This window comes from Sciurus carolinensis, chromosome 9, assembly GCF_902686445.1.
Source record: "Sciurus carolinensis chromosome 9, mSciCar1.2, whole genome shotgun sequence".
NCBI lineage: Eukaryota > Metazoa > Chordata > Mammalia > Rodentia > Sciuridae > Sciurus > Sciurus carolinensis.
In genome coordinates, this window is record NC_062221.1 from 64,969,621 (window position 1) to 64,984,174 (window position 14,554).

The window sequence follows — 14,554 nt, forward strand, 5'->3', positions numbered from 1 at the left end:
TCTGTGGTTGCTGGGTGTCCCAGGATAGGGGAGGGACTGGGTGGCAGGAGAGGGATTTTCAGGGCTGATGAACTGCTTTTTATTTTTTTTTTTTGGTACTGGGGATTGAACTCAGGGGCACTCTACCACTGAGCACATACCCAGTCATTTTTAATTTTTAATTTTTATTTTATTCTTGCTAAGTTACTTAGGGCCTCACTAAGTTGCCCAGGCTGGCCTTGAACTTGTGATCCTCCTGCCCCAGCCTCCCCAATCGCAGGGATTACAGGTGTGCACCACCCCACCTGGCACAGAACTGTTCTTGATTGTGGTGATGTCTTCTCAAGTGAATGTATCTGTCAAAACTTGTTGAATTGTACTCTTAACAATTTTAAATTTTATACTATTAGATAACACCTCAATAAAGATGATTAAAACATGTACAGGAATAACTGGGCATGGTGATGCATGTCTGTAATCCCAGCTACTTGGGAACGTGAGGTGGGATCAGAAGTTCAGGTCCAGCAGGGGCAACTGAATGAGACTCTGTCTAAAAATAAAAATGCATAAATAAGAGCTGGAGATGTAGCTCAGTGGTAGAGTGCTTGCCTAGCATGTGTCATGTGTGAAGCCCTGGGTTCAATCCTCAGTAACACAAAAAAAGAAACACACACACACACACACACACACACACACACACACACACACACGAGAAATAAATGCTTCTTGGGAAAAAGAAGAAGAGATAAGTTAGGAGTTGAAGTGTTTCTGGGTGAGGAGAAGGAAGCAGGGAGAAAATGAGAACCAGAGAACCAGAAGAGAAGGAAAGACAAAGACACAAGAGATCCAATGGCTCAGTGGTAGAGCAGTTGCTCAGAATGTGTGAGGCATTGGGTTCCATTCACAGCGCCATAAGAAATACAGACAGGGCAAAGCCACCAGCAGCATAGAGACACCCTCTTAAACAAGAGGTGAAGAAAGAAAAACAAGTGCGGCTCCTAGAAAATATTATAAACTGTGATAGAATCATACTTGCTATTGTTACTTTTTGGAATATCAACACTAAAAGTCAATAAGTTTCTTAACTATAGTAGCACCCAAATTTCACTTTGTAGGGATCTACCACTGTTTTGATGACTATGGTCTTGCAGTAAAGCTCAAAGTCAGAGAATATAAATTCTCCAACTTTCTTCTTTTTCAACGTTGCTTTAATTATTTGCAATTCTATACAATTTTTTTTTTTCAAATTTGCTTATTAATTTCAACCACGAAAATAACAAAACCTGTTGGGACTTTGAGGTTGTACAGAACGTATAGATTGATTTGGGGAGAACTGACATTTGAATGACTGGGATCCTTTTTAACAAGAGATCTAGCCGGCCTCTGACATGGGATAAGGATGGTCCCTCCAACATCCCTAGGGCTTAGAGCAGGTCTTCCTCCTCACTCTTCAAGGAGGGTGCTTGCTTCTTCCAGAGCAGCCCTGATCCGTCATCCAACAGCCATGACTGTGAGGGAGAGTTGAAGCTACCTCCTCTTCCTCCCACCTTCTATCCCACTCCCTGATCCCAGGTGGCACAGGGGACATCTTCCCACCTCACTTTAGGTCTTTAAAGGCTGTGGTCACATGTTCCTCTGAACCATCTCTCTTTTAAGTTAATTATTTCCTGCTTCTTTTACTTTCCCCGCAGGAGACGGTTTCGGGCCCTTCAGGCTCCCTGCTGCTGCCCCCACCCCGGGGGCTCTGGTTGGTCATGCTCCCTGGGAAGCGTGGTGCCACACTCAACAGTCTCTGGAGAGACTGGTCACTGTGGGGTCCCGGACATACTACTTTTCCTAAAGTGGCCTAACCTTCTCTTAAAATGGTCTCCCTCCACCTTTTTTAACAAAGAGCTTTTAAAATTGTGGAATATAACAGATATATAACAAATATTGAATAAAATGATCCCCTAAGAATTAACTGTCTGTGCTGGCAATCTAAAAGGATGTCACATTTGCTTCAGATTTGTTAAAGAAAATGGAACTTCACAGCTATAATTGAAGCCCTGTATGTCCCTGCTCTACAACTCCTTCCCTCTCCCCTGAAGAAACCAGAATGAGTTTGATATTTATTTTTCCCATGCATATTTTTATTGTCTAACTGTAGGAACCAGAAAATAATAGTTAGCATTGTTTTTCATGTTTTAAACTTCATATAAATTGTGACACATTATATGTATCTTTCTCTAAGTTTTTGAGATGTGTCATATTGATTCATTTTTACTACTATTTAGCAATCCATAGAATTTTCTATAATGTGTTTATTCATGCTTTTCTTAATGGGCATTTATGTTGTTTCCTATGTTCTCTTTGGAAGATGATGTTGCAATAAGCATTCTCTGGAGTCAGTAGCTGTGACTGGAATGGCTAGGTGTGTGCATCTTGTCCTTTACTGGATATTGTACGTTGTCTTTTCTAAATAAACCTGTGGTCAGCTAATTTTATCATAGTAACTCCTATTAAGAGAGGTCTCCCCTCGTATTCAGTTTTTAAAGAGCCAACATCATATCAGGGCATGGTGGTACCCACCTGTAATCTCAGCTGCAGGGCAGACGGAGGCAAGAGGATCGCAAGCTCGAGGCCAGCCTAGGCAGCTTAGTGAGAACCTGTCTTAAAAGAAAAGGATTGAGGTTGCAACTCAGTGGTAGAGCGCCCCTGGCTTCAATTCCCAGTACTGTATGTGCTCAGCACTGGGCATACGAAATGGCAGGTCTTTTACTTTTGAGAAACTTAGAAATATATGAAGGCAAATCAACGGCAGGGCAGGGTCTGTGAATAAAGTGCTCCCTGATAAAGCTCCATAATGATTTGTGACCAGCTTCTGATTGGATGCTTGTTTTGCTATTTAGGAAGGGAAGAGAAAAATGAAACGTGATGACCACGTGCCACAGGCCTGCAGCGTCTTTCCTTCAAGGATCATCTCCTTCAATTCCATAATTGTTTACACTTGGTAGTGCTTCACAGCTTGCAAAGTGCTTGCATGCATAGTGCCTAATTGCTTCCTGTAATATCTCTGGGAGCCGATAGGGGTAGGGAGGGTATCCATCATCATCACCCCCACTGGGGCTGAGGCCTGGAGGGTGAAGTGAATTGTGCCACACCCCAAGGCCAGAAATGACAGAGCCCAAGCTAGAACTCCAGTCGGTGTTTTCCCAACCTATCACTGACCCCCACACAACAGGACAACCCTGAGGGGACTCTCTAGCTGCCTTTATATCAGGTTGAAAGACTGGCATGTGGTCAACAGAAGTTCACTCTACGAAGCCAGGGCTCTCTTGACAGCCGGATAATAAGTGCTTCTAGTGGCTCCCACCGTCCCTTGCTCTCCAGGCCTGGGTACTCACAATCCCTATGGGAAAGAAAGTGTGTATCCATGGTTGGAAGCATTCATTTTCTAGAAAACCTAGTCTTTTTGTTTGTTTGGTGGTACTGGGGATTGAACCCAGAGGCCCTCTACCACTAAGTCACACCTCCAACCCTTTTTAATTTATTTTGAGCAGGGTCTTGCTGAGTTGCCCAGGTTGACCTTGAATTTGTGACCCTCTTGCCTCAGCCTCTAGAGCATCCGGGATGACAGGCTTGCAACACCACACCTGGCTAAAACTAGTCTACCACATTTATAAAACAGGGTTCGGATAGCTGGAACGCCTCACTGCTCCTTGACTGCATCTCCCCTTTTCCTCCACTGAACCTCTGCTTAGTTTACTCCCCTGAGAACTCTCACTTCCATTTCAACCTCAAAAAATCTGGCCCATACCCAGAATAGCCATCACATAATTGAAGAATAAAGTCAACAGGTGGATACTACCTAATTGAAGACTTACTGTAAACCTGCAGTAATTAGGGCGGTACAGTATTAGTGAAAGAACAACCATTAATGGAACAGAATGTAGAGCCCAGAAATAGACCCACATAAATGCAGCCAACTGATCTTGGATAAAGTTGCAAAGGCAATTCAATGGAGACAGGATAGCCTTTTCAACAAGGGCTACTGGAACAACTGGACTTTCACGTGCAAAAGAATGGATATAGATACAGATCTAATGCTTTCATAAAAATTAGCTGAGAGCAGACAGTAGACTTTGGTGTAAAATGAAAAAGTAGCAAGCTTCAAGAAGATAGCAGAGTAAAATCAAAGTGACCTTGGGTTGGCAATGACTTTAAATATATATTCCCAAAAGCATGATACATAAAAGAGAAATTGGTCAGTTGGACTTGATTAGAATTAGAAACTTGTGCTCTATGAAAGGCCTCATTCAGATAATGAAATGATGAACCACAGACTGTGAGAAAATATTTGAACAACAAATATCTGATAAAAGACTCTAGCCTAAAAACAAAGAACTCTTAACACTCAAGAGTAAGAAAAAAAGAAACCTCAATTTGAAAATGGGTGGAAAATCTGAATGCCTCACAAAAAATAAGACACAGATGATACAGTGTATGAAAAGATGCCAAATACAATATGTCATTGTGGAATTGCAAATTAAAGCAATGAGATAGTACTATGAACCTATTAAATGGCAAAGATCCCAAACACTGACAATACCAAATATTTGGGAGGATGTGGAGTAGCAGAAACTGCATTGCTGGTAGGGATGCAACATGATAGAACCATTTTGTTAGTTTGCTAGGGCTGCCATAACCATTGGCCTTCACATTTCAAAGGCTGGTGGCTTCGATTTATTTTCTCACAGTTCTGGAGGCTAGAAGTTCATGAAGGCATGGGCAGGTTGATTTCTTCTGAGCCTCTCTCCTTGGCATGTGGATAGCTATAACCTGGTGTTCCCCTCTGTGAGAATGTGCCTCCGTGTGCAAACTTCCTCTTCTTTTTAGGGTGCTGATCAGGTTGAATTACAATATATGTGATCTTGTTTTACTTTAAATACCCCTTGAAAGGTGCTGTCTCCCAATACAGTGTCATAGTGAGACACCAGGGGTTAGGACTTCCACATATGGGATAACGCATTTCAACCCATGTTGAACACTCTGGAATTTCTTTTTCTAGAAACTCTTTCATAGTTTCTAACAAACCTAAACATACGGTTACCATATGATTCAGCAATCATGCTCTTTAGTTTCTGTTCAAATGAAGGCAAGCTTATGTCCACACAAAAACATACATAATTGTTTATAGCAGCTGTATTAATAATTGCCCCAAGTTGGAAATGAGAAAAATGTCTTTCAGTAGGTGAATGAAAAAATTGTGGTACATTCACACAATGGAATTTTTTTTCAAAATCAAAGAAACAGGCTATCAAAATACAAAAAGACATGAAGGAAACTTAAATGCATATTGCTAAGCCAAAGAAGCCAAACTGAAAAGGTTATATGCAGTATGATTGCAACTATATAACTTTCTGGAATAGGCAAAAGCCGACAGTAAAAGGATCAGCAGCTGACGGGAGTTGGGGAGAGCTGAATAGGGGAAGCACAGGGTGTTTTAAGGTTGTGAAACTCTTCTGTATGAGACTGAATCTAACCATGGATGTTACATTACACATTCGTCAGAAGCCATGGGACTGTACAGCACCGAGTGACGCCTAATGTAAACTATGGACTTCAATTAATAGTAATGTATCAATATTGGTTCATCAATTTAACAAAATGGCACATGAATGTAAGATACTAATAATAAGAAAAACTGTGTGCTTGGGTCATGGAGGGGATGTACTGGAACTTTCTAAATCTTAGCTTTCTTATCTGCAAAATGAGGATGAAATGCCTGGTTTCTTTTTGTGTGTAAGGATTATATGAGATGATGCAAGAAACATCTGGAACATGAATGACCTCTTTACAGCACATGCTGCATCCAGCCTTGTAGGATACAGGGGTCCTGTAGACTCAGGCTTCTTTTATTCTATCTCCAGACGCTCTGAGGGCAGGAATGCACCTCAACATTGTGCACCCTGCAGATGGGTGGGCGTCCCCTGAGGATGCAGAGGAGCGGTAGACAGCTCCTGGGTAGGGCTGCCAGGCCGCTGGGCCACACTGGTCCTTGGCCTTAGGGGTCGAGGCAGGCCTGGAAAATGAGCCCTGGGACCTCCTAAGACCATATGGTTAGAAAGTGGTAAGCCGGTTTTTGTTTCCGGCGTGCCTCTGGCGGAGCGCGGTTTGTAGTTGTGGGTAAGTCTGATCCGGGAAGGCTCCGGATGTTGCTTGTTCGTGCGTGCGGGCTGTGCAGGCACAGTGGCTACACAGAAAAGATGGGAGAGGAGGCCAATGATGACAAGAAGCCAACGACTAAATTCGAATTAGAGCGAGAAACAGAACTCCGTTTTGAGGTGGAGGCCTCTCAGTCAGTTCAGCTGGAGTTGCTGACTGGCATGGCAGAGACCTTTGGCACAGAGCTAACCCGAAACAAGAAATTTACTTTTGATGCTGGGGCTAAGGTGGCTGTTTTCACTTGGCATGGCTGTTCTCTGCAACTGAGTGGCCGCACCGAGGTGGCTTATGTTTCCAAGGACACCCCTATGTTGCTTTACCTCAACACTCACACAGCCTTGGAACAGATGCGAAGGCAGACAGAAAAGGAAGAAGAGAGAGGCCCCCGAGTGATGGTTGTGGGCCCCACCGATGTGGGCAAGTCCACAGTGTGTCACCTGCTGCTCAACTATGCAGTGCATTTGGGCCGTCGTCCTACTTACGTGGAGCTGGATGTAGGCCAGGGCTCTGTGTCTATCCCTGGTACCATGGGGGCCCTCTACATTAAACGGCCAGCAGATGTTGAAGAGGGTTTCTCTACCCAGGCCCCTCTGGTGTATCATTTTGGCTCCACCACTCCTGGCACTAACATCAAGCTTTATAATAAGATTACATCTCGTTTAGCAGATGTGTTTAACCAAAGGTGTGAGGTAAACCGAAGGGCATCTGTGAGTGGTTGTGTCATTAACACCTGTGGCTGGGTCAAGGGCTCTGGCTACCAGGCCTTAGTGCATGCAGCTTCAGCTTTTGAGGTGGATGTAGTTGTGGTTCTGGATCAAGAAAGACTGTACAATGAACTGAAACGGGACCTGCCTCATTTTGTACGTACTGTGCTGCTCCCTAAGTCAGGGGGTGTGGTGGAGCACTCCAAAGACTTCCGGCGGGAATGTAGGGATGAGCTTATTCGTGAGTATTTCTATGGATTCCGAGGCTGTTTCTATCCCCATGCCTTCAATGTTAAATTTTCAGATGTCAAAATCTACAAAGTTGGGGCACCTACTATCCCAGACTCCTGTTTGCCTTTAGGCATGTCTCAGGAAGACAATCAGCTCAAGCTAGTACCTGTCACCCCTGGCAGAGACATGGTGCACCACCTACTGAGTGTTAGCACTGCTGAGGGTACAGAGAACCTTTCTGAGACAAGTGTGGCAGGCTTCATTGTGGTGACCAGTGTGGACCTGGAGCATCAGGTATTTACTGTCCTGTCTCCAGCCCCTCGCCCATTGCCTAAGAACTTCCTTCTCATCATGGATATCCGGTTCATGGATCTCAAATAGAGATCAGCAAGAAGCCTTTCTTTCTGGAGCATAGAGATCTTCTGGCCATCACCAAAGACAAATGGGCTGAAATATGAGACCCTTCTGAGATCAGCTAACCAGGAAACTAGATTACTAGAAAACATATATTCTACCTCTTAAAACAGGTGAAATCCTGATCAAACCCTGAATCAAAAGGAGAAACATGAAAATAAAATTCATCTTATTAGATGCCACTTCAAATTCTCCTAAGACCCTGCAGAATTACATTTCTTTCACTTTGCTACCATATGGACTTTTTTTTTTTAAATCACCACTTTATATTCCATATTAGTACTTGCTATCTCATTCATCCAGGATGAAAGTGTGAATTTAGAGGGACTCCTTCTAATAAACTGCCTACTTAAAAAATGTTTTTAATAAATATTTTTACCATCTCATTAAAAAAAAAAAAAAAAAAAAAAAAGAAGGTGGTAAGCAGGGAAGTAAGGTCCATTTTCCACACTCAAAATTTTCCCATTAAGACAGAGAAAGGAAGATAGACAAGGAGTGTGATGGGGCTGGGGCAGGAATCAAGAGGAGCAAAATCAGGGGGACACAGTGGAAATGGTGCAGAAGGAGGTGGTTCAAAGAGCAGCATTCCTGGTGTCAGGGTCAATCCCCGACCCTGTCCCCACCCAGCTTTGTGACCTTATGTATAAGGTCACCTGTTCTGTGAAGTGGAGATGAGATAACAAAATAGATGTCAGGCCAAGTGTAAAAGGACAGCATGCCTTATTGATGGAAGGCGTCCCCGTCTTCAGTCCTCAGAGCCCCGTCACTCACAGATGCGTGACCATCTTTCACACGATGGGACTTGTGAACCTCAGTGAAGGAGAAGTGAGAATTTAGTACCTACTTCTACATGGTTACCGGCAGTGTTGAATGAGATTAAACACCAAGCACATAGTAGGTGCTCAGTGTTGGTTGTCTTGCTTTCTGCCCTACTTAGGGCTTGGGGACTGGGGTCATCCTTCAGTTCTTCCTTGGCTTTCCAGATATTCCTGAAAATTCAGGGTCTGTGATCCTGGAGAGGAACATATCGGCTTGGAAGTTTGCGGATACCAAAGCCAGCCTACCTGTAAGAGGAACTAATCTTGGGTCTAAGAAGGAACAGGAAAGAGCCCTGTAGTTCCCCAGTCCTGACACGATACTGTGGAAGGTTTTCCACATGCACGGCTCCCACGTGACCAAGGTGACTATTGCCTCCACAGAGGCCTTAAACATTGGCTTGGAATGAATCTTTGGGTCAAAACTGTGAAGTAGAAAAGGTCCATTAACGACAACCTTTCCCATGTGCCCTCATTGAAAAGTGGGCATATGGGCTGTGGCTGTGGCTCAGTGGCAGAGCGCTGGCCTAGCATGTGCAAGGCACTGGGTTCAATCCTCAGCACCACATAAAAGTAAATAAATAAAATAGAGCCATTCTGTTCATCTATAATTACAGAAAATAAAGAAGTGGGCATATTAGTATCCACTTCATGGGGTTGTTAAGAAGATTCATTGAGATAATACATGCATAACATTTAGTAAAGCACCTGGTGCATAGCAAGTGCTCAATAAACATTCATGATTGTGGTTCTGTTATTAGGGCACAGAACGAGATTTTGCGGGAAGTGTTTTGTGTCCAGGATTATTATGTTATTCTCAGGGTGAAATAGGTGGTCCATCCTTCCTCTTTGTTTTTGTAAGGAAGGGCTAAGGGTGAGAATCCATTTTGAGAGGGGTGGGACTCTTTCTGCTTCCTACAAAGCCAAGGTCTCTAAACCAGAGGCAATCCTAGTGTCTTGTCAGCTCCCTGGGACAGTGGCCTGATCAATTTGAACTATGAAAGAACAGAGAGACTCCCAGGGAGCCTCTTGGATCTGAAAGAGGGTGACTCAGACACCCATGGGGGATGACTCTCACGCCCTTCCCTTACCTGTGCGAAGCAGTGTCAGTGAAACCTTCTCCTAGAAATGGTCCATGGCGACGGACAAAGATTTCTGAGGAGGGAAAAAGTGATGAGGTTAGTGCTTACCACACCCACCCACAAAGAAACCAAGTTCTATTTGGAGCAGGAAAGCAACAAGGGAGAGATTATATTTTCCCCAACAACCTCACCAAAGCAAAGCTTTCTCTGTAAGCTTAATTGCCACATAAATGTCACTCAACAAACATGTTTTTAAAATGATCATGTGGCCAGCATGAAAAGTAGCACTCAGCTTGGTAAGTCCATGTTAGAAGATTCCAGCAGCTGGAAGTAGCTGGGACAAAGACCAGCTGGCAGGGGAGGACAGTTCCGCAGAAATAAGGTCTGGGATGATGTTAGGTTGTCACCCTGAACTAATGCATGTGGTTGTCTAATTGAGTTACTCACATCACCATCCAATAACTCTCCCATGACAGATCCTGAAAGACAATGAAAAATTCAATCAGCTTTAATAGAAAGCAAAAGGAAGAAAAATTCACTTGACATTCTGTCCCTCCCCGCAAGTTCATTTTCTGAGTTCTCCATGAACAATTTTACCCAGTTAAGCTTATAGCATATAATCTACTTTTGCTTTCTTAAAACTGATCAGCTTTCTCTATTGGAAGGCAGTATGTTTAAGAATTTTTAAATTTAGTAGTGTAAAAGCAGAAGCATTTCAGTAATTAAAACAAAGTATTTCCAGCAATTTATTTCAAAGAACTTTTGCCCTTGCCACCTCTGTCTTCATTCCCACCCACTTGCCCTGAAAACACCCCCCACCTCCCTTTGACTTGGGAAAACATTATTTATTGAGTGCTTTTCAATAAGGTCTTATTTCATTGTCACAACCACCATGTGACAAATCTGGTATTAGTTTTTCATTCAACTGATGAGAAAACAAAGACATGGAGAGTTTAACTTTCCCAAAGTCAACCGGTCACTGGTTGTGGAACTGGGGTGTCCTGACTCTGTTTCTGCCTCAAGTTACTTAGTTCTGCAGCCCAGGCCTGCCATCACTGCACACCTGAGAGGGAGCGCAGGTGCTCCCCATGGGACTGCGGCTGTTGGCAGCGCCCTTCCTGAAAGCAGGTTTTGCTAGAGATGAAGGCCTGAGATGGCCAAAGGGGAGGTTCCACACCACAGGAAAAGGAATCTGAGAAACTGAACCAGGACCAGTTGAGGCAAGCAAGGCATGGAGGCTGTAAAATTTATGAAGCGTCTCTCAAGGGCAGACCTACCTTCATAGTAGGCTGCCCATACAACCAGGGTCATAAAGGTCAAGATTTAACTCCTCCTTCCAGGTGCAGTCCTGGGAAGAGGTCACTTGGGGGCCATGTTCATTTGAGGGTCGATTTAGTCAATCGCATGTGCCTATGGAGGGCATTCTGGGATCTCTCTGGTCAGTGCCTATGCACTGGTGAGTGAGTGGTCCTGAAGGGTCCAGAGAAGCAGGTTGCTGTGTCTGTTGGGGACGGAGAGTGAGAAAGATAGGAAGGCAAAGGCAGAGCCGTCAGGCTCAGCCTGGCCTGGAGACAGCGTGACCCTCCTGAAGAGGAGCGTCCACCCACCCCTCTGAGGCTGTGGCCATTGGTAGGGAACACCACCCTGACACATACCAGTCTGACCACTTTGGAAGCACTGGAGACAGACTCAGGACCCTGGCTGAAGGGGCAGTGGCCAGTGGCCTCCCCACCAGAAGTACCCATGTGACTGGAGGGAAGACTGCGAGGCAGCTGACCCTGAGCAGGTGGACGCTGCTCTGGGGGTTCCCAGGAATAAGCGGGGTGGTGGAAGCCGCCTGGTGAGGTGTGCTGAGATCCTGATTCAGCTGGTGGGGCTGGGGAACAGAAAATAAACTTGTGACTTTTAAGTTAACAGAACTTTCTTTACAGCCACAGGCCGGGACTTGGGGACATGTTGATAATAGAAAAAAATCTTGTTTTCATCCATCAGCAAGGAAAATTCATAAATATCTGGGGAATATTTTGTCTTCTTCCTTGACACATTGAAGACAATCTTGAAGGTCAAGCTTATTCTCGAGGCTGACCTCCCTCTGGCGCATCCCTCCTCTCCAGTGCAATAAAACTCACAGAGAGAGGTGTTGTCTTGGGAAAACACTTTTTTGAGAGAGAAACAAAAGAAAAATGATACCACTTGCTCTTTGGAAGTCAGTGCTGCTACAAAAGGCGTTTTTTTCCTCAAGAGTTACTCAAAATTTTTTAAACAGATGACTTTAAAGGTTCTTGCATTTCAAAATGTCCACTAGTTATGTCTAAAGAGCCTCCATATATTCCTTTTCTCCCAAGAAAGGTCCTGGTGGCTAAATTCAATTCAGTGGAGAATTTCCTCTGGCCCAGTGTGATGGACAGATCCCTCCTTCAGCATCCACCCCATCCCTGCGAGTGGGTTTGAGGGAGATCCTGGGATGAATTAGCTGCATTTCCTGCCCTCCGGAAGCCACATTCTAGATGTAGTGAGAGCTAGTGCCCAACTGGGTGAGCAAATCCAACAATGACGTGAAATCCCACATGAAACACTTCGCTTCCATCTTTACCTAGACTGTCATGGGTGTGATAGGATCTGCTCCTGGGGTGCCCTGTTTGGAGGGTCAGCTGAGGGAGGCTCCCAACATCATTTGATATTTGGAAACGGGCTGCCCTCTCTCCTTCCCTTGGGAAAAAGGGGGTTATCTTGGGTTTTATGTGGAACTGTGTCTTTCAGTTCTTTTTTGCTTTTTGGACCAAGGATTGAACCCAGGGGCGGCTGACCACTGAGCCACATCCTTTATTTTTATTTTTTTATTTTTTATTTTGGGACAGGGTCTGGCTAAGTTGCTCAGGGCCTCACTAAGTTGCTGAGGCCAGTCTTCAGCTTGCGATCCTTCTGCCTCAACCTCCTGAGTTTTGGGATTACAGGTATGTACCACCACACCCGGCTTGCATCTTTTACCCGCCTTGTTTGAAGGCACAAACAGCTGTGCTCCACTTTCAACACACGGACCCACTGTGTGTAACCAGCCCCTACCAAGGCCCACCCTTGGTGGGATGCAAGAAAGCGTGGGTACTATGAGGGTGAGCCATTGGCTTCTTGGCCCCGTTCTGAAGGCCAGAGTCAGAGGGCTGATGCATGGCCGAGCAGCCTACCTCAGTGACGCAGCGGTTGCTTACGGGGCTCAGAGGGGATGTTCGCTTTTGCTGGGTGCGTTGTGTTTTGTTTTTACTTCGAGGTCCTTGCCTCCTTTGCAGTTTCTCAGCTCGGGCAGTTTTCCATGCAGCCTGGCAAGGCTTGCTGCCGAGGGCAGGTAACTCTCCCATGTGGAACAGGCGGCCAGGTACAGCGTGGGAATGCCACCCCAGGAGCCAGCAGCCAGGGTGCTAGTCCAGACTCTTCACTAACTTCAGCCCAGCATTTAACCTCTAACCCTCAGCATCTCTGTCTGTACACAGAACAAGTTCTGCTGGCTTCCAGCTGAAAGAAAACCGAAGACTGTAGAACAGGTTTCTGGAAGGAACTTCTGTTTTCATATGGACAACCTGGGCTCCATGAGAGAAGGTTGGCCAGGAAGAACATGAGAGAGAAACAGCAAGCCAGGCTGTCCCAGTCCACGATGGGCCTCTCTTGATAGTGTCTGTATCTGTAAAGAATAATAGGTCACTTAAAAATGGGTGTGGGTGCCTCTGCTCATAGCTCCTCCCAGCGTTACCCATGTTAGTTATGATCTCTGCAGACAGCACAGGCTTTTCTTGCTGCCAGAAGTTCACCCTCTGTGGAAAGGGCCTGGCCTTTACCGCGGATCCTGAGGCACTCAGCTCCCCAAAGAGCACAGCACACTTTTCGCAGAGATGTTGGATGGAGAAAGGACTGTGCAGGGCCTCCTTCGTGCATCCAGCCCAGTTCTGCCTCTCCTCAGCAACTTGGGCCTCCCTTGAAGCTTGGTGGGTTCAGACTTTTGTCTGTCCTAGTGCAGCACCTTTCCACCTGGAATGCCAGTCTTTCTGGGGCTGCCATCTCTGACCAGGTCAATTGGTCATCCTCCCATGGTGCACCTTGAGCACCACCGGCAAGGACAAGCTCCAACCTGTCCTTGGCGGAACCTTGTCTAATGCTGGAGAAGGGCGGCCTCTAGTGTTGGTTGTTGGTAAATGCGTGGCTGCTTCCTCCTGCCTCTCTGAGTCCCCTGGGTTCTGTCTGGCCAGGGGAGAGGGAGGCTGCTCAGCTGGGTGTGGCAGCGAGAGGTGGGAGACCAGTCCTGTCCAATGCTCAAGAAAAAGCTTAGTGAAGTGTGAGCCCACAAAGACTGGATGCTGTGCTTTCTGAGGGAGCGGGACTGAGTAGTGGCTGTGACTTTTGTGTGCGTAGGAGGGGACACACCATCTTCATCAGTACCACCCCATTTTTTGAGATGGGCTATCATATATTTTCCTCTCTATCTCAAATAAAGTGCCACACAATGCAGGACTAAAGTTACCCAGCCCCTACCCTTCTTTCTCAACAGGGTGCCTTGCCTAAGCTTTCTATAAGGAACTATAGAGCATCAACTGGTCACAGGGCTTGATGTTCAAGGTGTTCAGGAAGCAGAGAGTTTGGGAAATAAAGTGGTTCAGGGACGCAGGGCAGGAAAAGTACATCCTGCCCTCCACGTTATACCAATATATTGGGAAGCTGTGTGGTGCTTGTTTCCTGTGAATTACAACCTATATCCTGCTCTGTGTGTGATTTTACTGAGTTTAATAGGACACAAACTACTGCATCAGCAAGACCAAATTGAGTACTATTTGTAGATATTTTTTGCCAAGCCTGTTTCCAGTTATAGGTAGGGTGCCCACCCATTTCTGTTTGCCTGGGACAGTCCTGGTTTACATCTGTCACCCTGGAATAATTACTAATAGTGATCTCCTTCACTCTGAAGAGTCCCATTTCAATAGTAAATTGTGAAGTCACCTATTCACACATAGTTTCTAAGAATAGGGGCATTAGGGAGCCGGGGCAGTGGACCACGCCTATAATCCCAGTGACTTGGGAGGCTGAGGCAGGAGGATCATGGGTTCAAAACCGGCCTCAGCAGAAACGAGGGGCTAAGCAACTC

At 45.4% G+C, this 14,554-nt stretch overlaps 1 protein-coding gene across 2 annotated transcripts; it reads left to right on the forward strand.

Annotated features, from left to right (window-relative positions):
* The first annotated feature begins 6,196 nt into the window (after positions 1 to 6,196).
* LOC124993459 (polyribonucleotide 5'-hydroxyl-kinase Clp1-like) lies at positions 6,197 to 7,777 on the forward strand. Of its 2 annotated transcripts, XM_047565325.1 has the most exons (2): positions 6,197 to 6,638; positions 6,831 to 7,777. In XM_047565325.1, exons 1-2 carry the CDS (start codon positions 6,225 to 6,227, stop codon positions 7,497 to 7,499), a joined length of 1,083 nt encoding a protein of 360 aa, XP_047421281.1. In that variant the 5' UTR covers positions 6,197 to 6,224; the 3' UTR covers positions 7,500 to 7,777. The 2 variants fall into 2 exon arrangements, with proteins under 2 accessions (XP_047421281.1, XP_047421280.1); XM_047565324.1 differs by having other exon boundaries at positions 6,197 to 7,777.
* The last annotated feature ends 6,777 nt before the right edge of the window (positions 7,778 to 14,554 follow it).